The sequence below is a fragment of the Bubalus bubalis genome, chromosome 6 (assembly GCF_019923935.1).
Source record: "Bubalus bubalis isolate 160015118507 breed Murrah chromosome 6, NDDB_SH_1, whole genome shotgun sequence".
Classification (NCBI taxonomy): Eukaryota; Metazoa; Chordata; class Mammalia; order Artiodactyla; family Bovidae; genus Bubalus; species Bubalus bubalis.
In genome coordinates, this window is record NC_059162.1 from 33264572 (window position 1) to 33292317 (window position 27746).

Here is a 27746-nt window from a genome sequence, read left to right on the forward strand (position 1 = left end):
AAGAGATGCCAAAAATGTAGAAATATGTTGAGAGTATAATAAAATTTTCCTCAAATTGCCAGGGATTTTCATTTTTTTTAACTAATTAGAAAACTACTTAATGAGCTTTCAGTATGGACTAGTCAAAGACAGAAAATACACCGGAAATTAACATTTCCAACAGGAATAAACAGCTTAAAGAAATGTACATGACAGATCATTTAGCAAAGCTTTAAATGGCAGTCAATTCATAAGCAGATGTTTTACAAATTCTTGAAAACAACATACTGAGAAACCTGAAAACTGCTGTACTTCACTTTCCCCATTTGGAAAGAGATGAAAAACAAAAATCTAATGAAAAAGAAAAATCCTCTTCAAAATTTTTGATCCCATTTAAAATACAGCAAAGAAAACCTAAATTGTATTACGCATTTAAAAAGCTGTACTTCTGTTCAGCTGCCAAAGCCTCACATTTGATTAATAACAGAGGAAGGGGCTGGAAGAGCTCAGAAGGCTAGCAGCACTAAATGGACAATGAAAATGGTTAAGAGATTTTACTCAACACTGCCCATTCACTTCCCTAAGTTTATTGCAGCTACCTAATGTTACAATTAAATCTCCCTGAGGAAAAAGAAAAAAATTTACCTTTTGGCTAAATTATCTATCACTCACAGTCCAGTAATACACTTTCTTGCTACATATAGTAAAATATTCTTAACCTGGAGGTTTAGAGATCGGTGTTTGTAATAAGCAACATTTTTACACCAGTTGAGTTCTTCCAGCACCACTGAATCACCAATAACAGTGAAGGCTACAGTTAAGAGAAAACGTCAAATTTTTACAGGTCCAAATTCATCACCAGAATTTTAACACTGTGGCTCCCACATTTAAAAGAATTTTTTCAAATGTTAAGATAAACTTTAAAACTTAAAAACATCAAAACACCAAGAACAAAAGTTCTGGTCTGCAACTTTGTTAATATAACACTTTGGTGAGGGGAGGAAGCTAGTAACAGCAGCAGAGTGCCTAAATCAGAGAAACATATCCCCAAACATTAAAAGCCCTCACCCTGTTAATTATAATGCTTTTGACCTCTAAAAACCCTCTTACCTGTTTATAAGAGTTTATACAGCTGTTTGCCACTGGAACACCACCTTGCAGAGTATAAGCGTGGCATCCTTTGTTGATAATCACCTGTTGCCTAAGTAATCATCATCCCGCATGGAGACAGACAGCACTAGGGCTCTTCCATCCGAGGTTAAAATTCAAAACAAGCCCAACAAGCCTGCATTTCAAGGTGGTCTTCGTCTGCAACTATTAAGTTTAAAACTGGCAAACAACAGTGGTGTCTGAAGCCAATGGTGCAGCACTGCTGGCTTCCTCTTGAACTCCAGCGTTGTCACTGTGCACCGAAGTCTCCTGCGGCCAACAGGGGAGTTGTTCTCCTGTACTGGAAACAGCTTCCAAACATCAGGAGCCCCTGTACAGGATAATGCAGGAACTAAAGGCAAACACTTTTTCCTCCTTAAGGATGCCTCCATTTTTTCCTCACAATCTGTACTACCAACCGAAGTGACTGGGCCTGAGTGTGCGTTCGAACCTATGAAACCGTCACGGTGCATGCACATCCAAGGCATGTGGAACCACAGGTCAAATAAGGCACAGATACCAAGTAATGGTTCTAATTACAAATGCTAGCTCTCAGGAACTCTTCATCCATTCAGAACTAAACCCATCACTGCATAACTCTGGTAAGAAGCCCCTGAAGATGGAGGAGCTCCTCAAGTGTGTCAGGAAAGGCTTTATTAACATCATCATTAACATTTAAAAAGCAAGCGGAGCATTTCTCCTTCTTTTGGCAATTTGGTGCAAATGTTAAGTGCAAGATAAAGCAATTTCAAACTTTTCTTCAAATTAAAAATGAAACTAAGGCCAAACGTGATGGGTGGACAAAATAAATCAAAACTTAAAATTCAGCAACTCCGGCTCTTCAAACCAGCAAAGCCCCCGACTTGTGCACTGTGGTGAGGATTACGGTGCTTGCCCCGGCTTCTTGCGTGCCAGCAAACAGCACCATTTCCTCATCAAGTTGAGGACTGAGAAGCAAATGATCCCCTTCACTGCAAACAAAGGGGGTCACAGTAACACTAGTGATCCTTCAGAATTGACACACTGTGATAGTCAAAATGATGGTCTCCCTGCTTCTTGCTCAAGACATACAAGATCTGAGCAGCAGCAAGTACCTCCTCAGCTGCAAACAAAGGGGTCAAAGGTTTGCCGTCAATTCACTTCCAGGCAGAAAAACATTTTCCTCAAAAGAAACAATTTATTTAGAATAAAACAAAAGCAGCTCAACTGTGAGCGCACGTTTGAGTGACAGCTACTTTTAAGCTGTGTGAGCCATAAAAAGGGTTTTTCTTTTCCAGAAATCTTGTGTACACAGCACAAAGCAAGGTCATTTTTTTTCCACTTAAAACACCGGCATTGGCATCACAATAGCAGATACACAACTTTAAGCTGCCATTTTAGTAAAATGCACAAATACTAAACAGATTAGCTTTCTTCCATCAAGAGGCCCATGTAAACTTCACATAAGCCACAACTTCTCTTCAAAAAGGTCCATTAGAGCTTTGAATTCCATGTCTTCATCCGTTGTTCACCAGTTTTGCTTGCAGGGGGGGAAAAAAAGGTTATTCAGTACAAATGTTTACAATATTAAAAATATATATATTTCCCCTATGCCATTATAGATAAACATAACATTAACAAGACCTTCCTGGACAATCCACCTTGACTTCAAAAAGCACCAATAATACCCACTGGCACAAACCTTGAAATGAACTTACTGTGAACAGACAACAAGTAGAACAATAGGGTGAATTTTTTTTTTAAAGACTGCAATTAAGGATTATAGGACTGAAAATATCCTTTGTACTCATGTAACTGAGTAAAACATGTCAAAAAAATGCAGAAAAAATCAAGTTTATAATCAATTTATAATCAATATATTCTATATAAGTTAAAAAAAAAAAAAGAAACTATAAAAAGGTGGAGTTTAGTCAAACTTATACCCCCTCTATTTTCATTCTGTAATTTATATGGAGCAATACAGACCTACTCCATCATTGTAGAAAGGGGTCAAGATACAAAACCTTTTAAAAATCCACCTTCATTTGTGTTACCAAAGACAGCAGCTGTTATTTTCTTTAAAACACTCATACAAACAATTGCTAAACAGCCAAAGAACACTGTGGGACTTTAAATTTCCAACTGTTTAAATCATACATATAAAACTCTTCATTAAGCTAGACAGTTCACTGTGGTCACCTGAAATCATTTTCTCCCTTTAGGCATATCACTATAACCAGAATGTTAACAGGGTCAGCTCCATTTCTCTTCCTGTTCTCATACCTAACTCCTATCTCCAAACCAAATATTGTGGCAGAGACAGAAAAAAAAGTCCAGAAATTCTCTCCAAAAACTTTTTCACAAAATGGTCATTAAGGCCCTCTTCTCAAGAGGATTTCCTAGTTCTGTCACCACAGAGTTTTTGGTGAATGGTTCCTATATGGACCCAAACTGCAGTTTAAGCTGTACCTGCATAATGAGCAATTTCACTGTCTGAAGAAACTATTAAAAGAAATTAAAAAGACAAAACAACAACAAAAACTGTCAGTGAAAATATGCTCATGAAATAGTTTTTAAATAAACTAAACAAGTGTTAGACTCTGAAAGCAACACACCCCTTACTTTTACTGTTGTACCTCAAGTGGTCTAACTGAGCTAAGGGCCAGGAACATATTACCTTCAAACCGTGACAAAAGCTTATATCAGCCAAAGGACGGACGTTTTAAGATGTAATCCTTAAAGGGAAAACTCTGCTTACTCTTGAGTGAGAGTCAAAACAGACATCTCATACCAGGAATTTAAATTTTTTCGTGGAAAACTCTTTATAGGAATCTCAGTAACAACCAACAAAATAACACTAAAAATAAATTGACTAGGAGCTGAATGATTAATTTTTCATAAACTTTGAAATTGTGATTAAAAATCTAAATTAGCTTAATGCTTCTTTTTTTTCACCAGTAATACTTAATGAGTCATTTAATGATATACTTAAGAAATTCCATTCATTTGAACTTGAGTTCCAGAAAAATCAATCAAACAAATACATTTTAAAAAAAATAAAAGCAAAAGAAACAACTGGCTGTCACAAAGAACATCCAATGTTGAGATTACAAATTCTGGCTAGTGAGAATTAGAACCAGATTGTTTTAGACAAATGCTTTCATTCTACTCTTAAGTTTAGGTAGATAATTTACCAATGTTATAAACCTGAACAACAGAATGAACAATACAAATAAGAGATTCATCTGAATGATGGCACTCTGTAGGTAAGCACCAAACTAAACATAATTTTGTTATAATACATACATTTAGAAATGGTATCAAGCCATTGTTTCAAAAGCACTGAAGTGCAAATTGCCCAGATCTAACAAAAGCCACGATGTCAGATAAAGAATCAAACAAACATGGAGCAAACCCATAGTACTCTACTCTTTGATAAGCTGGCATATCAACTTAAAAAAAAAAAAAAGCCACACACACTTTGGATTAGAGTAAAATTAGATATCAAGGACTTTACTCTCTAAAAGAGTAAAATCATTTGTCCAGCCATCTTATCAAAAGGTATTCAAAAGTTAATGGTTAGTGAGACTATTTAAACTGGAAAAAAATGTATCTAGCCACAAATTGTACTTTGACCCCATTTATTTATGCATAGACTGCACACTGACATAAGTTTCTGAACAGGTGTCTATTCCATATTAGCGTGTCAAGCAGTTTTTTAAAAGCAAAAGGACCAAAAGTGTTCATTGTAGGACTTCCAGGTATTTTCCCTACAGGCACACCAAGGACCTCTGTGCTCATACCCTATTATCTTCCTTCTCTCAAAATGGCTAGTTTTTCCAGTTTAAAAACAAAAAACACAAAAGTCTCCAAACTTACAAAGAAAACTTATAAATGCATAGTGAAAACTAAAAAGGATGACACAGCAGTGATGAGGCTTTCATGCTAACATGCATTAGACACCTGTCATAATGGACAATTAAAAATTACATGACGTTTCCCTGGGTTATTATTGGTGCTATTTCAAAACTATCAGCTTTGGTAACAGAAAGAAAACAGTTGAGCTCTGCCAGGCTTTCAGTAAGTCACTTACATAGCATAGAAACATGACCATGATCTAAAGGTCCTCAAGTTTCTAATCATAATTAAATATCAAGGGCTTTAGCTAAAGTCCTCAACATTTAAACCACAGGGGGAAATACACTTACAAATGACCTGAGAAACTAGGGATTGGGGGTGGAGGAGGAAAATAAAAAAGACAAGGAAACCATGAATTGTTGTTAAGCAGCAAAAGCTCTTGTTAAGAACCAGAAATTGATAATCTTCAGTTTGGGAAAAAACTGTGGAGGTGGGCTAAATTATTTTATACTAATTCCAGGTGTCTGAGAAAATAAACCACTAAAAAACAGTTTTCCTAAACTGATTATTTCAATTCTCTGTGGCTGGACACCAGTGAAAATATAAACAAAAATTTCAAAGATACTCAAAATACTTTCAATAATGTGAAGTCATCGCTGTTTAAATATGAAAATAAAAATCCAAGCAATATTTTGAGAGTATGTCAAAAGTATTTCAAAATGACTTAAAAAAAATTCTGCAATCCAGATATGGGTGATTAATGCCCACTGAAATAAAAGGATGACTTTTGAGCCTGCAGACAACTCTTCTTTCTATTACTGAAGTCAGAAATTTGGGTGAATACAAAAATAAAAACTCACCTCTGATGAAAAACACAAGTTTTGAAATTTGCAACAATTAGAACTGTACCTGCTATACCCCTCTGAAAGTCAGTGAAAACACCACCACACACCAATAACTGACCAAAGAATTCTGATTTTAAAAGCACCTACTCACTTCCTGCATACTAGTGTAAGCAAAAGACAACGTGGTTTGTAACACACTCCTCTATTTTTACCGAACAGCTACAGCTACAAACCAAAAGTGCATATATGGGATACAGAACTCAAAAACTAATGGTAAAAGCATATATGTTAAAGCAAGCTCTTGGGAACACACCACATATTTTAAGAAAAATACTCAAATACCTGATTAAAGTAATTGCAACATTTTATGTATGCTTTACCAGCTTATACTCCTGAGATCCCTGCTCAAATTTCAGCCACACAAATAACATTTCTGGTACAGGAATTATTTACCTACATACCAATCAAAGCCATTATCTTTTCACAGCTAGTGGGCTCTTTGTTTTTCAAATTCTAACTTTTCAAATTTCTGGTTTTGTAACTTTGAGGATTTTTTTTTAAGTTCAAGATTAAAAAAGAAAAAAAATCCGCAGAAAAAGAGAAAAACAGTTACACATAAGAGTGGAAACTCCTAATTAAAGTAAATCCACTTGCCTGCTACCTTTAGGGGAGTCCTTTCACTTAAAATAATAGCTAAACTTTTCTCCTGACTTCTATTTTAAAGAGGTTTATAAAAATATAAAAAAGAAAATACCTAAAACTAAACAACTAATTAAAAAGAAAATTTCATCTGAAGCTGTATCCCATTACACATCACAAAACAGGAACCATGTCAAAGTACTAAATACAAGTTACACATGGACTTTAAGACGCACCACGGACAATGATCATGACCAGGTAATCTTCTTCAGATTTGGCCAGTGCCTTGGCAGGGGAATCCAGGAACTGCTGGGAGAACTCACAGGGTGGAAAGGCATGAAGGACTCCGGTGTTTTCCTTGTCTTTGTTGCCCCCCACAGGGAGGCTGATCACCCCAGCGGCCTGCTTTTGCTTTAAGTAGGACACAAGGTTCCTAAGTGGCCTCTGAGTAGAGGTGGCAGTGTCTGATGTGGCTGAGGAAGAAGAGGACCTGCTATCAGAACTTCCAGGCACAGCCAGAAGAATAGCATAACCATTGGGCCCTGCCACTTTGATGCGTCGCGTTACTTCATCCAACTTGGGCTGGTCCAAACGAAGACGCTGAGTGATCTTGAGCTGGGCCACTTTGCCCCCAGTTGAGCCCTCCACAAGAAGACTACTAGCCACCTGGAGGTCACCCTGCAACAGATGCATGTTGGAAGGAAAGTTGCTGTTCTTCAACAGAAGCATGCCCTGCCAGGCCAAACAGAGTTTGGGAGATGCTGCTGCTGCAGGGGCGGTCCCCCCATCCTGTTTCTGGGAAGGGGACTTCAGCTTTGATGAAGCAGTGCTGGTGCTGGATGCACTCCCATCAGGCCGATCTTCTTTTTTCAGAGGGCTTTTACCCTCCGTGGAAGCAGTTGTCCGGTGCTTCTTATCCCGTTCAGCTGATGCTGAGTTTTTACGGTCTCGCTTGTCACCCTGGCTTTTCTCCAAACTACCTCGTCGGTCTCTGATTGGAGAGGGCCTTTCCAAGAGAAGACGGGAAGATCGATCGTTGTCGCTGTTGTAGCGATCCCGGCTACTGACCAATTCTGGACTGCGGTCAGGAGAAGGCGCGCAATGACGTTTTCGTGGACGGTCACTCTCTGGGGACCTATCCAGATGCCGACCCCCACTCTCCTCAGGCAGCCTTCGCTTCCTAGGTTGGTCTCTGCTGCTGGGCAGATCTCGATCACCTCTGTCCCGGTCCAACGACCAGCCATCCCGCCTGCGATCCAGGCTATCCAGTGGCTCATAAGCAGGCACAGCAGTAGCTGCAGTCCGAGTGCTGCGTTCACGGACTGGGGGTGGGGGCGGAACCCAATCAGAGTCAGGATAAAGGTCCCTATCACGATCTCTGTACAGTATGGGTGGTGTCCTATCCCGAGCACCCCTCAAAGGGTCGGGTGCCCGGTGTCCAAAAGCATCTGTCACCAGTTCATAATGAGTTAACGGCAGAGGCTGCAGATATTGCTGCTGGTAACGATGTTCTGTGTCTGCAAAGTCTACTCTAAGGCGACGATCTGGGCCACCAAGTGGGAAGCCCCTCATATGGGTCCAAGCAGCATGAGCTGCATCCAGGCTTTCATACTGGATATATGCCCAACTATCACCTTTGCGGTAGTCAATGGTGCGTATGGTGCCAAATCGGTCAAACTCCCGTGCCAGGGCAGCAAGAGGCACCCAAGGACCCAGGCCACCTACCCAAAGGCGGGTGGTGGGTGTAGCTTTGCCATAACCAATTTTGATAGGATTCCGAATGATAATTTTGCCAGACATCGCTAGTTTGGCCCGGTGAGACATATCTAGGTTTTCAAATTTGAGAAAGCCATAGGTACTGGTCTGGCCCCGAGAAGGCCTCTTGATGTCTACCTCTGTGATGACTCCGAAACGGTCAAAAGCCCTTCTCAGATCACTCTCTGTCACAGTGATGTCTAGGTTGCCCAAGAAAAGCGTCCGGTTAGCTCGCTGATCATCCTCGGGTGAGATCTCATCTACTTCTCTGAAAGGAGCAGCACCTGCTCCAGTTCCCACCCTTGGCTCAAGACTGTAGGCTGGGCGCACTCTCTCATAGAACGAGTAGTCTCGCTCTCTCTCCAGGTCTCGGGGCAGTGGTGGCGGAGGTGGAGGGGGCAGGCGGCCAAGGGCCAACTGCTGCAAGCGGTAGTCTCTGTATCCCAAGGCTGCACCACCAGGGGAAAGTGATCTCTGGCCTCCACCACCTCCTCCAGGGGGGTGCCGGTGACCACTTACAGAGGACCCGACCACACTGGCTGAAGGAGGATAGGAATCTTTGTCTAAAGGGGAGCGGCTGCGGCGCCGGCTCACATACACGGCTTCTATCTTCAGAGGCCGGTCATAGAGCACTAGGCGGCCTCTGGCATGCTTGGCCGCCCGCGCGTCCTCTGGCCGCCGGAAGTTCACAAAGGCTACTCGCTCATCCCCGCTGCCAGAACCCGAGAGATGACTGATTTTGACACTTACATCACCGAAGCGTTTAAACTCGTGAAACAATCCGTCCTCCACTGCTTCGTCACTCAGCTGGGACCCCAACTCGCTTATCTTCAGTGTCTTGTATTCCCCGCCATCTCCGCCGCCAGGAGCTGAAGAGGCGGCCCCAGAGGAACGTGACTCCCCGCCTCCACCCCGGGAGCTGCTGCGCGACTCGCCCCCGCCCGAGGAATTTTTGGTGCTTGGGGAGCTGTAACTATGCAAGCGGCTACTGGAGCTGCCCCCTCCGGTGTCGTACTCGCGGCTACCACCTCGGCTGCTAGACTTGTCCAGATGAAGGCTGCGCCGCGACCCGCCGCCGCCGTCGGTCTTTCCGCTGCTGCTCCCATTGCTGCCACCAGAGCCCCCTAACTTCTTGCTCCGCTCCCCGCGGGAAGTCGAATCCTCACCACCACGGGAGCGTTTCGGCTTGACCGGAGAGCGCTCTTTTCCCTTCATGGTAGCGGGGCGTCGGAGATCTTCTCCGCGGAACTGACTAACCCGCCGCCCCGCGCTCGTTTCACACAGCGGAACCGCACGCCGCCATCTTGGACTCTGCCGCGGCAGAGGGTCCCGCCCCGCAGTCTTCATTGGTCAATTAGTTCCGCTCTTCTACAGTCTCATTGGGAAAACTATTTGTCTGTCTTTACAGCTCCCCGCGCTCCGGGAAGGCGCCCGCCCAACCACTGATATTGGGTTCCCAACGCCCTAGTCAGGGTACCTCATTGGTTATATTCGTTGTCCATCTTAACGGTTCCTCGCGCCAGACTGTAGCTCCGCCCCGCGTACTCGACGGTCACCTGACCCAAAGTCTTGAGGCGTTGATTGGACAAAAAGTCTGCCCTCTAACGGTACTTCTTGCGGGGCGAAAGCATTGATCCCGCCTCCTCATAACTTTCATTGGTTTATGACCCCGTCCTTTAACCTACTATTTGGGAAGTCAGGCCATATGTTCTAGCATTTTTTTTTTTTTCTGAGAGGGCGGCTCACAGCGATCTCGCGAGAGAGAGAAAGCTCCCTCTTTCGACGCCTTTCTTCCAACTCCTCCGGCGGCTGAAAGAAGTTTAAATCTGATTGGATGTTGACGATGAAGTTGATAGGCCGAAATAACTGTCCATCACTCGCTTAAAGGCGTAGGCTCTTACAATGAGGAGGCTGCCTGAAGGTGAAAGAGTAGAATACGTGCTTGCTGTGCGACGTCACTTAGATGTCGCGAAATGGTGACCATGAAACAGTTCCGCCTCCCCGCGTTCGGCGTTTTTCTTTCCAACATTTGTTCGCTCCCCCGGAGTACTTGGTTGGGGTTTGGCCCTCGGACCTCAGAACTTCTGGGCGCCCTACCTCCTACCTGTGTGGGACAAGGAGCTGGGCTTCTGTCTCTTCCCTCCCACTGTTGGGCCCACGAATCCCTCAGGAAACCGTCCAGGGGCGCCCAGCGGACACCATCTTAGCCCCGTTGGCCTTTGCGTGAAAGGCCTTTAAAAGCCCCACCCACCGTACGCAAGAAAGCGCTCTGGGGCCCGCGGAGCAGGCGGGGCCGGGTTCACAGTTTACGAAGCGCGGGGTCACACTAACGCCCGGGCCGGGCGGGTCGTAAGCCGACCGCAGGCCCTTGGGGTCCCGCAGTGCTGGAGCCGGTGCTTAGCCCAGGCTGGAAGCCGGCACTGCTCGGTGCGTTTCATTCTCGCCAGAGTGTCCTGGGGTAAGGACAGAGAGACTGAAGCTTCCAGTTTCGACTCCTGTAGTCGAGGTGGGGACTCTCGGGCCACGGCGGACGAGTATAAGCTTCATGATTTATGTTGCAAATTCACGTAGATTTGGGGTTTTGTCGTCCGATAATATAGCTGCGTTTGATTTTTATATGTTAATAACCTTCTCTGGTAAATAATCGAGTGAAATGAATGTACTTTGCTCCCTGCAGATGTGTCGCGTTTTTTTCCTGTGGCTTCTTGTACGTACCCCCACCTTCAGTTAGTTTATGCTAGAACCGGGTAGAACAGCCACCTTGCCATCTAAGTCCATCTCTTTTGACTCGTACAATTATTCGCCGCTTTAAAACCCAACTTTCTTTCCATAGACCTTCATTGTGTCAGACAATAAAGCACTTGTGTGGGGTGCTGGTGATACCGAGTTGAAAACAGGTACAGTTTCTATCCGATGAAAGGAGCTAGTGCTTAGTTCATCCCAGGGCTAAGCTTTTATGCATTCCTCCTCATGTCCTCTGGGCAGAGGAAAGGGGATTCTTGTATTGATACTCTTTTCAACTACATCTCTCAAGATTCTATCTGTAGGAGACAATGTGAGATGTTTTTAAACATGACAACTTTTGAGGTAACTAGGTCCCCCAAACTGAAACCTAAACTTTGAAACTTTTAGAAACTCAAAACTGTTTGCTGCTGCTGCTAAGTCGCGTCAGTCGTGTCCGACTATGTGCGACCCCATAGATGGCAGCCCAACAGGCTTCTCTGTCCCTGGGATTCTCCAGACAAGAATACTGGAGTGGGTTGCCATTTCCTTCTCCAATGCATGAAAGTGAAAAGTGAACGTGAAGTCGCTCAGTCGTGTCCGACTCTTAGCGACCCTATGGTCTGTAGCCTACAGGCTCCTCCGTCCATGGGATTCTCCAGGCAAGAGTACTGGAGTGGGTTGCCATTGCCTTCTCCAGAAAACTGTTTAGCCCTGGCTCTTTTAAGAAATTTGGAGAAGGTGAAGATGTGAGCCTTTTATCTGGAGTAGACTATAAAAGCTTAAAAGAAACCAAATATGCAAAAGCATTTCTATGATACTGTAATGTGTGGACATAGTCATTGTATTAAAACTGTTAAAATAACTTCATAAGGCATAGTATGGTGTGTATAATATGCTACCATTTGTAGTCTTAAAAAATAATATGCCTGTTTATGTGTTTGTACATTTTGTATATATATACATATATATATTCATAGAAACAGTTGAGACTACTTAGGTTACTGAGATGCTGAGGAGAGGGGAGCTGAGGGTCTGGGTGGGAGAACGACTCAAATTTTCATTATATAGCTTTATGCGTTATTAATACTTGTTTTACCATGTGCATGATATTGCTATTTGTGTTTTTCAAAATAGCAATTATTTTTAGCTTTCCTTAAAAAATTTTTTATGGAAAAACTAAAAAATGTACAAAAGTACAATGCTTTAAAGAACTCTCTTGTACCCAACATTTCAGCCATTTTCAGATCATGTCAGTCTTGTTTCATCTACATTGTCCTCTTATTCTTCCCCCTCTTGATTATTTTGTTCCAAGCTTATTGGCTCCGGAAATGAAATAAACCATTTCTCCAAGTAATTCTGGTTCCTTTAGTGGGAAATGATCCTTAAAGATAGAATTTTTTTTTTTTTAATTTAGGCCAATTAAAAAAAAAAAAAAACATTATTCAAAAGAAAAATGACTTTACATAGGGGATTTTCATAGAACTCAACACAAAATTGAAGTTAAGCCATTACCTGATTAAGCATTATCTGTTACAGCTAACCTAGAAAATATTAAAGGCAGGAGGGGAAGGGGACCACAGGATGAGATAGTTGAAGGGCATCATCGACTCAATGGACATGAGTTTGAGCAAACTCCGGGAGTTGGTGAAGGACAGGGAAGACTGGTGTGCTGCAGTCCATGGGTTCACATGTGGGACACGACTGAGCAACCGACTGAACAACAACAGCAATAGCTAACCTAAATAAATCGGTCTCCAGGGTGACTGTTTTGGGCCTAAATTAACCTGCTTAGGTGACTCACTGATTTTTTTTAAAAAAGTAAAAATAATGACCAAATAAGTATAGTATCCCAAATCTCGTAGGGACTGAAGGAGCACGAGAATTGAGGGAGAGAATATAGAGAATGATACTGCCGTGCCTGAGGCTCTGCGAGGCTTAGTGGCTTGCTATTTGAAACACCAAGGAACTTGATGGAAGATATTGCCTACAAGTGGCTATGGTAGGAAGGCTCATCTGGGGTGGGGGTGGGGGGCACCAGAGGGGAGGTGATAGCCTGTCTGATATCAAGAGGACTGGTAAGTTTAATGGATAGGTATGAAAAGGCCTGGATTCCATTATCAGTAACAGAGCCAAAATACCACCTGTGTGTGTGTGTGTATGACAGAACTGAATAATGAATGACATGACATGTTGATCCAAGCTGTAGTTAAGTGATTTATTTTGGTTTCATTTCCTTTGTGTTCTTTAAAGTATGAAGTGGCTTATTGAAGTTATACCAGCCTGTGTTCACACATGTGCTTTTCAGAGGGCTGAGAGAGGATAAAAGTGACCCACGGTTTAGAGGGGCAAGACTTTGAACACTTTTTCTACTGTTGGTGATGGAGTTGTTGAGGTCCAGTCCAGGCTTTCATCTGCTCTCCTTGTGGTCTATGGCCAGATTTGTGAGGATAACTGACCTGGGTGAGGAGGATCTTTCAGCGGTCATGAAAACAGAGTTAAGCTACCAACAGATGGCCTGAGCATCATAGCAGCAGGATGATCTCTCCTTTTAGTGCCTTGTCAAAAACCAAAAAATAGTGTTGAGGAAAAGCTGCCATTGCCGGTTGTGGCTTCAGTGTTGACCCCTTGCAGCTGTACAACTCAAAGCCCCTAGCTGTCTAAATAAAGTGCTTTCTCCATCTCCTTTAGAATCAGTTTTGGATTAAAAAGGAAAAGCAAAAATGAAAGTTACATTCAAGGAAGAAAGCTGGGCAATTAAAAGATATCAGTATGTTTCCTGTCAAATGTGTTCTTTCCACCCTCTTCCTTCCTAGGTTTTATTGTTTGTGTATCCTCAATACACACAGACAATTATGACTGCAATATGAAATTTACCTTGGGAGCTGAGAGCCCTTTGATTTCCTGGCAGATGCAAAGAGGCCTGAAGCTGGAAATTTTTTAAAAAATTTCCCACTCACAGTTGTGAATTAAATTTTTTTGTTTCATTTTCTTTTGTGAAATGAGTGGCCTGACAGTAAGATTTGTTTTGTTTGCTCTGCAGAAAAAGTGTGTGTTTTACGCATAGACATATATGAAATCCCTAAAATAGCAAATAATCATTTAGGACACAGTTTGCACTATAAAGTCACTTGTTTGTGGTTTGTATGGTTTTTTAAAAACAGCTTTATTAAGATATAATTTACATACCATAAAATTCACCCATTTAAAGCATACAATTCAGTGGGTTTTAGCATACGTAAGCTATGCATGTGGTTCACCCTTTAACACTGTTACAGAAAGACTCTGCTATAATTTTTTCTACATGACTAAGCCCTAATATAATTATCTCTTTCATTTATTTAGACATTTTATAGGGCAGTGGCTAAGAGCATGAACTTTGGAACCAGCCAGCCTGGATTAAATGCCAGCTCTGCTGTAGGTCTCAAAAGAATTACTATTAATTTCTCTGGGCCTTTATTTTCTCATCTATAAGATGAGGATAATTATAAAACCTCTTTACCAGGAGGATTAAATGGGTTAAAACATACAGTTTGACCCTCAGTATCCACGGGTTCTGTGTCCTTGGATTCAACCAACCATGGCTCATCTGATTGTATAAAGAGCTTAGAAGAGTGCGTGGCACACAGTAAGCATGCATTGCTGTTAACTAGTATATTTTCTCTTTGAACTTTAGTATATAGAATTGGATTTATCATAATCCTCAGTTCCTGAGACATAATCATTAATGGTCCATTCATGGGTCTTTAAACTTTTAATTTACTTATCAAAACATAGTACATACCCATGAACCTATCACTCAATCCAAGAAATAGAGTTACCAGTATTTTATGTCTACTCCTTATATAGACATAAGTAGTCTACTTATGTAGACTACTTATGTAGACATACGTCTACTCCTTATATACTCCTTATATAGACATACTCCTTATATAAATGTTCCTCCCTTATCCATTGCCTACCCTCATAGATAGCTACTATCCTGAATCTGGTATTTAGCTATCCCTTGTTTTGAGAACTTAAAAAAAAATTTTAAGGAATTTTAAAGTCCCTATCATGAAGTTTGGGGAAAATATATATAAAAGTGGATTTTTAAAAATTCCTTAATATATGTGCATGTGCATGCACTCATGCACATGCACATATATCACCTTAAAAGTATATTATTTTAGTTTCCCTTGCTTTGTAACTTTATACTAATTTGTATCTGTAATCTTCCTGAGGCTTGCATTTTTCATTCATAATGTTACTATGATTCTTCCATGTTATCAGATAACTTTCAAGGAATGGATTATTTTCTTCTATTTTGATGTCCTGCAATCCTTATGCTACCACAGGATGTATTATATTAATAATATGGCTTTTCAAATTCCAGCCATCAAATAAGCATTGCAGGCACCCAGCAGGGCAGATGATGGGAGGAACAACTGCATGTCCTCCTCTTAAGACCACCTGGAAGTAACTCACTAAAATTCTGCTTCTATCTCATTTGCCAAAACATAAACCTCTGGCCACACTTAGAAAAGAAGACTGGGAAGTATACTCTATATACTTTAGGCCAGATAAGAATCAGGGGTCTTATTTCTAAGGAGAAAGAGGGAGAACAGGCATTGGGGCCACCAACAGTCTCTTCCACAACTATGTACTGGGTGAATTACATGACACAATGCATGGAAAGCTCAAGGTACTTAGCAAGCTTCAATGAAAACTGTCATTTCATGATTTCACTTATATTATCCAATTTGATCCTCATAGTAATTATATGAGTTAGGGCAAATGTGATTATCTTAATTGCAGATTGGGAGACTAAGGTTCAAGAGGCTAATTGCAGTTGCTGGTGGTGGTGGTAGTTTTTGTTTATTTCATTTTAAAGAAAGAGTCCAAGGGAAAGGAACCATAGGCCAATTCTGGAGTCCTGGCTTCTCTGGAAAAACTCTGCCTTTCATAAAAACCTTGTAATTCTATGTTCTCTGATTTACTGAACTTGGCATGTAAATCTGCAAGGTGTGGGATGGAACTTAAATCTACTAAGTAAGTCCCCCCTGTGGGACACTTTCCACTGAATCCCGTATGAACCAGGTTGTTGGAAATGAAATGGCTCTCCAGCAGGGTGAAGCCTGAACAAACAAATCAGATTGCATAATTTACAAATAGATAATAAAAATCAAAGCCAGACTTTATTGAGCACATACTACATACCAGGTATTCTGCTCAAACTTTTCTCCCATTGGCTTGCTTCACTCTCACAACAACCTAAGGAGATAGGCAGGCTTATAATCCTCCCTTTTAATGCCTTTTTTAAACAACTTTTGGTAGCAAGTGGACTTATTGCAATGGCTTCTCTTGCTGTGAATCACAGGCTCTAGGGCATAGGCTCAGTAGCTGTGGCCCACAAGTTTAGTTGCCCCACAGCATGTGGGATCTTCCTGGACCAGGGATTAAGCCCATGTCCCCTGCACTGGCAGGTGGCTTTTCAACCACTGGGCCACCAGGGAAGTACACCGCCCGCCCCCCTCCCCCCAGCTTCTTTATCAGGTAAAGGAAACTGAGGCTTAGAGATCCAATTTATTTTACAAATATTTAAGAAGAAGAATATGTGTAGGTTTGGTTTTTTTCCCAAGTCTGTGAAAGCATTTGATTTGAAGTCATTCTTATGTATTAGGGGTGACACTGCAGATTGCCCCCCATATCTATCCTCCCTTTCTGTGTTTTGAACAGATACAATACTCTGACAGGGAACATTTTATAACAAAAAAATTATAACAAATGATATGAACAATTCTTTTAGTCACTAACATAGAATATATAGTAACTGTGTTAGTATCTGCCTACTTGAAGAATGGTACTTTAACCTCAGTTGTTTATAACAACAGGAAGAAAGTATTTCATTTGATTGTAGGCAGTTTAGAGGTAAAAATTAGCTGTCTTGCAATGGAGGTGGGAATTCACAGATTCTCAGTTATTGGACGAAACTTCTAAAGTCAGAGGCAATAAAAGCTTTATTTGCTGCTCCTTGTTGAGTATTAGGCAAAATCCTCTTGCTGCTCCTATGTCAGGTGGAGATTCCAGTTTAAAGAGCTCTGGATGGTGTATCCTGTGTGTCTTCCTATACCTTTCATGTCAAATTCCATCCACCTATAAACACTGGTGAGGTTATAAAGTTGATAGAGTGTGAGTGCTTCTGTCACCAACTGTGTTTCAGTTGGACAAAAAGTTGTAGATTCTATATTTCCTGGGGTGTTTAGTACATAAATTTTCTCACAGAAATGCAATAAAGTTCTGAGATCTCATGAGCCATCTCTGTGAGCCCACTATTAGCAAGAAGAAACCAGCTTTGGGGAAACCCAGCCCCTCGACACAGCCATAAATAACCTACTGGAAACAAAAGAAGACTTCTACAAATGTTTGCATAGGTTTGTCCATGACCATGGACAGTATTTCTGTGACATTTTAAAAATTATGAGTGCCTTTAACTAATCAATCTTTTTCAAACTATGTTCTATGTACCCAGCATAGGAAAGTACAGAGAGAAATTGTATGACATGAACCCTACCAAGAATTTTCTTGGATAAGAACAAAAATCAGGTACATTTAAAATTTGTCACTGAATTATTAAAATGAAAAAAAAATTTTAATTAAGTCAAGTATAGAAGTTTAGTGATAAGAGAACTCAGTGTGGGCTGGGGTAGTCAGGGGAGTTATGTAGAATTCCAGACCATAAAGAATGCACAGGGTAGAATTCTAAGTCCAAGCAATGTTTCATAACGGTTCTGACCCTAAATTTCCTTACTGTGTAACCCTGAACGATCTTTCCAAAACACAAATCTGAGAGTTTCCATTGCTCCGCAGATAAAGATAAGAATTCTTAATATGCCCTACAAGGCCCTATATGGTTTGGCCTTTCTACCATTCTTGCCTCTTCTTGCTCTGCATTTCCCCCTGGCCTTCTTTCTGTCCCACACACTCACTGAACTCCCTGCCTTCCCAGGGCGTATGCTCTTCTCTACCCTCATCACCATGTGAACTATTCATACTTCAGGGATCATTTCCAGGTTACCTCCTCAGGGCAGCCTTCCCTGACTAGATTGAAGTCCCCTATGTTTTATTTTTCCCCTCAGTGTTCATCCTCCTTGATCATTTGGTATCTTTTTGACTGTTTTCAAGAAACCCTTCTTGAAATTCTTCCTGCACTTGTTTTGTGACCTGCACTTTCAATTCAATAGCATTTCAACCAATATTTATTGATCACCTGTGATGTACCAGACACTGGACTATCATCATTCATTTATGAACTCATTCATCAACATTCATTGAGTTCCTACTGGATATCAGGCACTGTGCCAGTGATTGAGATACAAAGATGAACAAGATATAATCCTGGATCTGAGAAGCTTCACAGCCTAGGAAAGTAGACAACTAGCACATCATGGCAGGAGGCTATGATACAAATACAGACTCAGGGGCTGTGGCCCTCAGAGAAAGAATCAATTGCTTTTCTCTGGGAGGGAGGGATACATTGCATAGCACAGTGCCTGGCACAGCCTGAATCGTCAATAAATACACGTTAAAAGAACAAAAAACCTTCCAGGCAGAGAGACTAGCATGATTAGGGCATCTTCAGGGAGCCCAGCCTGGGACAGAGGACCAGCTTTTCTGGAAGCGTGGCAGGGGTGGTGATGGGGATGTTGATCTGAAAGAAATGTTTTTTCCTACTGTTGCTATTTAATTTGTAAATTTTATGCACATGCATATTTAAAAACACATTACATAAATTATTAATTTACAGATTTTTAATATATTTTATATCAAGAATAAGAATACAATTATTGTTTTCACAATACAAATGACAGAAAGCTCAAACTATAAAAGCTGGTATATAAATAGAGAATACAGAGGTTCTGCAGCAAAGCCATTGTCTTCTTAAGGGTAGTGGTGAGATATTTAACAAAAGTGGGAGCAGAATATTGGGCTGAAAGGACTGTATCCTGTAAGTGAGGGTTTGTCAAATGGTGTCAGAATCAAAATCACCTGGGAGATCTCCTTTTATAAAGCAAATTTCCAGGTTCCACCTGTATTAGGGTTCTCCAGAGAAACTGGAGAAGGCAATGGCAACCCACTCCAGTACTCTTGCCTGGAAAATCCCATGGGCGGAGGAGCCTGGTAGGCTGCAGTCCATGGGGGTCGCTAAGAGTCGGACACGACTGAGTGACTTCACTTTCACTTTTCACTTTCATGCATTGGAGAAGGAAATGGCAACACACTCCAGTGTTCTTGCCTAGAGAATCCCAGGGACGGGGGAGCCTGGTGGGCTACCGTCTATGGGGTCGCACAGAGTCAGACACGACTGAAGCGACTTAGCAGCAACAGCAGCAGCTCCAGAGAAACAGATCCAGGAGGATGTAAAGATAGATATAAATACAGATAGATACAGCTATGTCCTACGACCTGCAGGTGGCAAGCTGGGGACCCAGAAGAGGTGACAGTATAAATTTCAGTTCGAATCCAAATGTCTGAGAACCGGGAGAGCCAATGGTGTAAGTTCTAGTCCAAAAGCCAACAGGCTTTCAAGACCCAAGAAGAGAATTTTTCAGTTTTGAGTCCAAAGGCAGGAAAAGACCATCTCCTTAGTGAAAGTTGCTCAATTTTGTCTGACTCTTGCGACCCCATGGACTGTAGCTTGCCAGGCTCCTCTGCCCATGGAATTCTCCAGGCAAGAATACTGGAGTGGGTTGCCATGCCCTTCTCCAGGGGATCTTCCCAACCCAGGGATCGAACCCAGTTCTCCCTCATTACAGGTGGATTCTTTACCATCTGAGCCACCAGGGAAGCCCATAGTCCCAGTTCAATCAGGCAGCAGGAGTTGCTTTTTACACAGCCTTTTTATTCTGTTTAGATCTTGGATTGGATGAGGCTGACCCCCAATTGAGGGGCCAATAAAGTCGATTGACTTTATTCAGTCTGCCAATTCAAATGTTAATCTCATCCAGAAACACCCTCACAGACACATCCAGAATACATTTGACCAAATGTCTGTCACCCCCATGGTCATTACAGTTGATCATCCTACCACTTTAAGTGCATGCTGAATTTTGAGGACCTTTGCAGGCCATTGGAAACAGTGGAAGGTTTTCAAGGAGAGGCAATTTGATCAGATTATCTGGGAACCACTTAAGAAGGAACCCTGGCAGTTCCATGGACGGTGAATGCTTGTGGGGTAGGGAAGATGAGGCAGGATGCAGTGTCATGTAACAGACAGGGAGCTTATTACACAGGACACAGTGATGAGGTCCTGCTCTCCCCTATGCTAATGACCCCTGTTTCATTGCTATGTAACAAATTAACCCATAGCTTGGGCTTCCCTTGTGGCTCAGCTGGTAATGAATCCACCTGCAATTTGGGAGACCTGGATTTGATCCCTGGGTTGGGAGGATCCCCTGGAGAAGGGAACAGCTCTACCCACTCCAGTATTCTGGCCTGGAGAATTCCATGGACTGTATGGTCCATGGGGTTGCAAAGTGTCCAACACGCCTGAGTGACTTTCACTTCACTTAGCAGCTAAAAAGAGTCTTGGATCAGGAATTTGAGAAGGGCTCCACTGGACAGTTCAAGCTTGAGATGTCCCATGTTGCAGTCAGATGCTGGCTGGGGCTTTAGTCATCTCATCTGGGCTGGATGTCCAAGATGAGTCATTCACTTGGTTGGCGGTTGACATTGGCCGTCATCTGCTACACACGACCTCCTTGGCAGAGTAGTCTCGGGTAGTCAGACTTTTCACAAGGCATCTGGCTTCATTTCAAGACAACCAGGCAGAAGCTGCATGGCCTTTTCTGACCAGCAGAACTTCCACTCTACTCTATGAATCAAAGCTTCCACTAGCCTGCCCAGGTTCAAGGACAAGGGAATTAGACTCCATTTCTCAATGGGGCCAGTAGCCCGGTCACAAAGTAGAACAGCCTGTGCAATGGGAGATATTGTTCTGACATCTTTGAAAGATATCGACTTATATAGCTCTCAAATCAAGATTTCCAATCCTGACCTCTTATCTACTCTCCTGTTTTAGATACACAATTGCCCACAAGATATCTTATTGGGAAGTGTTGTTGTCAACTCAAACTCAAGTCTAAAATAGAATTTATGACAACAATCCTTCATCCCATAATCTTATTATTTCGGTAATACTTAAAACTTAAAAAAAAAAATAGACTAACCCTTTTATCTCTGACTTTTGTCTCTCTTTTTAAAAGAAATCAATTATTTATTTACATATGGCTGTGCTGGGTCTTCATTGCTGCATGTGGACTTTGTCTAGCTGTGGTGAGCAGGGGATGCTCTCTAGAAGCTACTCTCTAAGCCCACGGTGCATGGGCTTCTCACTGTGGTGGCTTCTCTTGTTGCAAAGCACAGGCTCTAGTGTGCATGGGCTTCAGTAGTTGTGGTGCTTAGTTGTCCCACAGCATATGGGATCTTCCTGGACCAGGGATCGAACCTGTGTTCCTTGCATTGGCAGGCAGTTCTTAACCACTGGACCACCAGGGAGGTCCCGACTTTTCTTTCTCTGAAAAATAATCTGCTACCAAATCCTGAACTTTCTTCTTCTTCATTACTGATTCTTGGACTCTCCTCATTGCCTTTAGTTAGGCCAGCTCCTCCTCACCCTTTGGTCCCCTAGCTGATCACGCCTCCAACCCTGTCCCTTGCTGTCACCATTTTACATGCTGTAGCCTAGCTAGTCTTCCCCAAAGCGCACTTCCCATTTTCCTGATTAACATTCTGGAGTGGGCTCCTAATGGAAAGTTTACCAATGGTCCATTTACCAAACTCTGATAGTAGGTTCCCAGAAAAGAGTTTAGCATGCAGGGTGTTTCTTAAATAGTGACTTTGAGACTGACACCCATGGAAGGAAAGGGAAAGGGAGGAAGAAAAAGTGGACTTGCAGTCAGACCCAACCACAGCTCCAGCTGACCCCACGGGGAGTGGTGGAGTTAGAAAGTTCCACTAATTTGTGGCCTTCAGAGTTGTCCCACAATGAGCTGAGATGGCAGCTCATTTTTTTATTTTTCTTTTATATTTCTGCATTGTTCAGTCATGGCCACTGTGGAAAGGATCGTGACCTTGGGTAAGGCAGCTCTCTGCAGGTGAAGAAAGCCTGAAGTGGCTGACAGCTCCCGGTGTCCCTTCCCAGGGGCTGGGGCAGCAGAGTCCCCCACACTCTCCACATTCCCCGGTGCCCTGTCCTTTCAATCACACAGCTCACCACAGCTCACCTTCTCCTTGGTGCTCCCAGGCTCAACTTGAAGTCCCTTTTTCATCTAATCTTCAGCAAGCTCCATTCCATATCACTCTCTCCACTTTGGCTTTCATGCTGATTATTTCCTGTAGGTTATTTTGCCTCATTCCACCTGAGTTGGGCTTCCCTGGTGGCTCAGCAGTCAAGAGACGCAGGTTAGATTCCTGGGTCGGAAAGATCCCCTGGAGGAGGGCATGGCAACCAACTCCAGTATTCTTTTCCTGAAAAATCCCATGGACAGAGGAGCCTGGCCAGCTACAGTCCACAGGGTCACAAACCTTCGAACATGACTGAAGCAATCGAGCATGCACAGATGCCCCCAGGTTAGGGTATGCACTCTTCGAGAGAGGAAAGGAGGTGTGCCTTTTCCCCACGACATCAGCACAGCTTAAATTCAGCACAGAGATAAGTATTCCACATACATACAGCTGGAGCTCAAGAAACGCTTGCAGATAGATTAACCAGAGCCCCTGGTTACTGCTGAGATTGCTCAGAGGGTACTGTTTCCAATAGCCAATACCATAGCAGAATGAATGGTGTAGGAAACCACCACCTCCCGGTCCTTCTGGGGAATACGAAAACTAACCCTTACTGGTTGTGCAGAGTTACTGGGCTGAGTCTGGTGTGGGAGCAGGCGCTGGGCAGAAGCTCATTCCAAGTTGAGACACAGTCGGAAGTTACTCCCCATCCCTTTCTTCCCACCCACAAAGCAGAGCCAGAGATCCTTTGGTCTCATGGGGTGCTGTGTACATTTAACTAATGAGTGGCCATCAAGTGTTGCCCAAATGCCAAGTGTAATTACAGTGAGCAATTATTTTTGCCTGAAGAGGCAGCATTCCAGCCACTGTCAAGGGAGGGAGATAAATGTCTGTGTTCTCTGAGATCCTGTGGGAACATGAGCTATTTTCCTGCCCTCAGAGGATCAGGAACCCAGATATAGCGTTCTTACACCCAGGGCACACCTGGACAGGAATCCCCCAGAAGAGCATCTTTCTGTTTGTAGATTCATTACTACTTTGGGCAGTGGGAAGGACATTCTCCTCCCCACTCCACTCCTCCACCCCTGGCAAATGCACCACCGGAAGCCCCACTCAAGCAGCTTTGTGTGGGCTCGGGCTCTGAAGGCCCCTCACAGCAACCCCTCCTCCCGTGGACCCAGAAAGGCCGTAGGCAAAATTCACTTGGGAATTTCCCATCACCCCACAGTGTCTGAAATCTAACAATAGCCTCCACAATCATAACAATAAATTAAAAATAAAGCACTTTGGAGCTCCCTAAATGGAAGTTTTTCACATGGTTTTTATATTTAGAGTTCTGTTTCTCCCTCTGGGTAGATTTTATAAATAACCAGGGAATGCTGGAGAGAATTTCCATATCTCCTTCTCTTTTCACATAAGACACTCCAAGCAAGTTTCTTTCTTGTCACCTTTCTCTCTGAAAGTCTGTAAAATTAGATAATGCACATAAAAAGGTAAATATGAAAGGAAGAAAAGAGAAAAGACTATATGGAGACAACTTGAGGAAAGTATTTATTTAAAGAAATTCAAGGGACTTCCCTGGAAGTCCAGTGGTTAAGACTCCATTCTCCCAAAGAAGGGGCCTGGGTTTGATCCCTGGTCAGAGAACTAAGATCCCACCTGCCGTACAATGTGGCCAAAAAAAGAAAAGAAATTCGATTATGTCATGTCTTGAGATAAAAACAGGCTCATCCCAATATCCTAACCTTGCTAGTTGAAGTCTTAGGCAAATACTAGTTCACACTGGTTGAACCGTTGCCATGTGTCCAGCATGATTCTAAGGTGTTTCTTAGGTGTTAACTCATTTACTTCTCGTATTAACCCTGTGAGTAGATGCTATTATTGATCCACTTTATAGAGTGGAAACTAAGGCCTACAGGAAAGAAGTAACTTACCCATGTCAGTCTGACACCAAAGCTAGGGCTCCTAACAAGATGACTCCATTACTAAAAGCTGAGGCACATTGTCAGTGTGTATGAACTGTCATTTTCTAAAGGAAAACCAGGACACTATAAGGTCCTGGGACCATGAAGGTACTCCCACGCCAGCTCACTGGACACCCAAGAATCATTTCTCACCCTCTTTACCCATTCAGAGGCTATGCAGTTTCAGAAGCCTTCTTGAGTCTAGAACTCTGAGCCTCTTAAAAGAGGTTGGAAGTAAATATTGAACCTCTTTTCTCTGAGTGAAATTTGAGTCTGTGTCCATTATTTATGCTCACTGAGAAATAATCTTAGAAAAAGATGTTTTTCCATGTGATACACGTTTACATTTACACACGTAGATGCAAAATTTTCCCTGCCGTGTGCCCTTTCCCCACCAGTCTAGGGCAGTGCCCATGCCCATCATGTACTCTCAGGGCATCCTGAACTTTTCCTTCAGAACACCCATCATGGTATAGGATTATATGCTGGCACAACTACGTGTCCAGTGTCTCTGCCTCACCAGACTGTAAACACCACGAGGCAGTGGCTGAGTCTGTGTTGCTCCATGTAACATCCCCAGGGTCTGGTGCAATGCCTGGCGTGAAACAGGCACCCAGATACTGCTGGAGGAGTAAGGGATGTTATCCATGGCACCATTTGGTTCTGAGAAAATGCTGCCACAAACTGTAAGAGGAACCAGCTTCTGATTCATTTTGATGTTTGGCAAAACTAATACAATTATGTAAAGTTTAAAAATAAAATAAAATTTAAAAAATTAAAATCTTTCAAGACCCACTTCCATTTTCAGACAGAATAAAGAATTTTTCAATATACAATTTCAATAATTTTTGAAATGAGTGGCTTTCCCATGTGTTGAGAATACTGGTTCTCAAGTCAGAAGGTCTGGTTCTCATTCTCTGATCACTACTCATTGCTTGATGATGGCCCAATATTTTAACCTTCTCAGTGTGTCCATTTCCTCCTAGGTGAGGTGGAGCTAAACCAGTGTCAGAGCAATGATGTACAGATTAAAAGAGTTCGCAAGCAAGTGTTTGGAATTGTGCCTGGTACATAGGAATCCATAAATGTTGGCTCTTATTATCAACATAGCTATCAGCCTAGAACTCATACAATTCTGCAGCAGATTTGAGTCATTTCTAAGAATTCCCAGGATATGAAACCAAATTGAGGCCAGGTGTAAAGGCATCTGGACTCAATATCCCTGCTGTCAAGATCCTCTAAGAGGGCAAAGGGAACCTCTCCCAATCCCAGCCTCCGTGAGTGTCGTTCATTTTATTGCCGATGTCCTGTGGTCTCAGGAAATGGGGAACTCCTGGTCTTCTGAGGTTTTTGGCTGAGACTCCTGCCTGCTATACTGCCTAGTTGGGTTAGATGCTGAAGAAAGATCCTCTTAATTCAAAGAACTCGTGATTTCCTGAAAAGGTCAGCTCCCACCAAAAGTTATTCAAACCCTCCATCATTCCTCCCCCCTCTCCCTCACCCTTCTCCCTATGCCCCTACAGTTTGTCCCCTGCTTTAACCCATCCTCCAGGCTTTGCCCCAGTCAGCTCAAATAGCCAGTTTCCAATTTCATAATAAAAATGCACTGCTCTAAGCACCTCACAAAAAAGTTAACTTATAACCCACAGAAACCCAGTGGGGTAGGTGCTTGGAGTTACTGCCATTTTACAGATGATGAAACCGAGGGGAGGAGAGGTTGACTGCCTTGCCCAAGGACACTCAGCTGGAGAGTGCAGAGCTGGGGTCTGAATGAGCCTCTGGATTCCCAACTACTACCCTGCCTCTGGAGGAAGGTCTCCCCACCCTGCCCCTGGAGAATGCTCCTCAAACTTTCTCCTCAGTGTCATTCACCAGCTAAGAGGCATGGAGAGAAACAAAGATGTGAGCACAAACCCAGGCAAGTGTGGAGCTGTGAGGGAGGTGGTTGAAAGAGCCAGAGCTACAGCTGGACTGTGTGGATTAGAATGCTTGGTTTTTAATTTACTAACCCTGGTAAGTAAAATGGGAATAACAATAATACATATCTTATATAGTTGTTTTGAACATTAACACATATTAAACACTTAGAATAGGGCTTCCCAGGTGGTGCAGTGGTAAAGAATCCGCCTGCCAACACAGGAGACTCAAGCGACTCAAGTGTGATCCCTGGATTGGGAAGATCCCCTGGAGTAGGAACTGGCAGCCCACTCTAGTATTCTTGCCTAGAGAATTCCATGGTCAGAGGCTCCTGGCGGGCTACAGTCCATGGGGAGGCAGAGAGTTGGACGTGACTGAGCATGCACACACACAAGCACTTAGAACAGTATATGACAAACGGTAAGTACTCGATCCTTTTTTTCTGCCTTTTTTGATCTTTGTACATTCTCAGGAGGCAGAAGCTACAACAAATGCTTTTATAGAAAGAATGTTAGACTTGGAATCAGAAGATCAAGTGTGAGTGCCAGCTATGTTCTGTTTACTGTATGATCATGAGTACAACATTTTTCCTCTCTGAGTCCTCACTTTTCTCATCCCCAAAATGGGTATGAAAATAATTTCACTCAACTGACATAGCATGCTTGTAAAAGAGCTTTGTGAATTCTGACCCTAAAACACAGTGAAGTAGTGACTAAAGAATCATCCCACTTTGTTATTTAGGGCTTCTCCTAGGATCAGCAGGTAGGTACCTTTCACGAGGTCTTTAGACTAAAAGACTCGACTTCCACCGCTGGAGAGTCATTGTCAGTGTCCCAGGCTTTTTTATTTTCAAGACTCCCCTTTTTAGTGGAGATTCCTTAAAAAACTGGAAATAGACCTGCCTTATGATCCAGCAATCCCACTGCTGGGCATACACACTGAGGAAACCAGAAGGGAAAGAGACACGTGTACCCCAATGTTCATCGCAGCACTGTTTATAATAGCCAGGACATGGAAGCAACCTAGATGTCCATCAGCAGACGAATGGATAAGAAAGCTGTGGTACATATACACAATGGAGTATTACTCAGCCATTAAAAAGAATACATTTGAATCAGTTCTAATGAGGTGGATGAAACTGGAGCCTATTATACAGAGTGAAGAAAGCCAGAAAGAAAAACACCAATACAGTATACTAACGCATATATATGGAATTTAGAAAGATGGTAACAATAACCCTGTGTACGAGACAGCAAAAGAGACACTGATGTATAGAACAGTCTTATGGACTCTGTGAGAGAGGGAGAGGGTGGGAAGATTTGGGAGAATGGCATTGAAACATGTGTAATATCATGTATGAAACGAGTCGCCAGTCCAGGTTCGATGCACGATACTGGATGCTTGGGGCTGGTGCACTGGGACGACCCAGTGGGATGGAATGGGGAGGGAGGAGGGAGGAGGGTTCAGGATGGGGAACACATGTATACCTGTGGTGGATTCATTTTGATATTTGGCAAAACTAATACAGTTATGTAAAGTTTAAAAATAAAAAAAAAAATAAAAAAAGACTCCCCTTTTTAAAGAAGTCTCAGGAAGTGAAGACCCAGTGTGTTTGGGAGGAGAGAGGAAGAGTCTCAGGGATGTGACTGAAGTCTTCAAGAAGCCGGATGGTTGT

General features: G+C 42.7%; 1 protein-coding gene and 1 long non-coding RNA gene across 3 annotated transcripts in view; one reads left to right on the top strand and one right to left on the bottom strand.

Annotated features, from left to right (window-relative positions):
* Positions 1-2285: 2285 nt before the first annotated feature.
* Positions 2286-9955, bottom strand: RBM15 (RNA binding motif protein 15). The gene is made up of 2 exons (XM_006064961.4): positions 6686-9955; positions 2286-2647 (listed from the first exon to the last, which is right to left on the bottom strand). Exons 1-2 carry the CDS (start codon positions 9549-9551, stop codon positions 2625-2627), a joined length of 2889 nt encoding a protein of 962 aa, XP_006065023.1. The 5' UTR covers positions 9552-9955; the 3' UTR covers positions 2286-2624.
* Positions 9956-10161: 206 nt separating this feature from the next.
* LOC123334028 overlaps positions 10162-27746 on the top strand; it is a 39115-nt gene continuing 21530 nt past the window's right edge. For both annotated transcript variants that reach the window (XR_006551761.2, XR_006551762.2), the window contains exon 1: positions 10162-10662. This is a non-coding gene — a long non-coding RNA (uncharacterized LOC123334028). The remainder of the gene's footprint in view (positions 10663-27746) is intronic.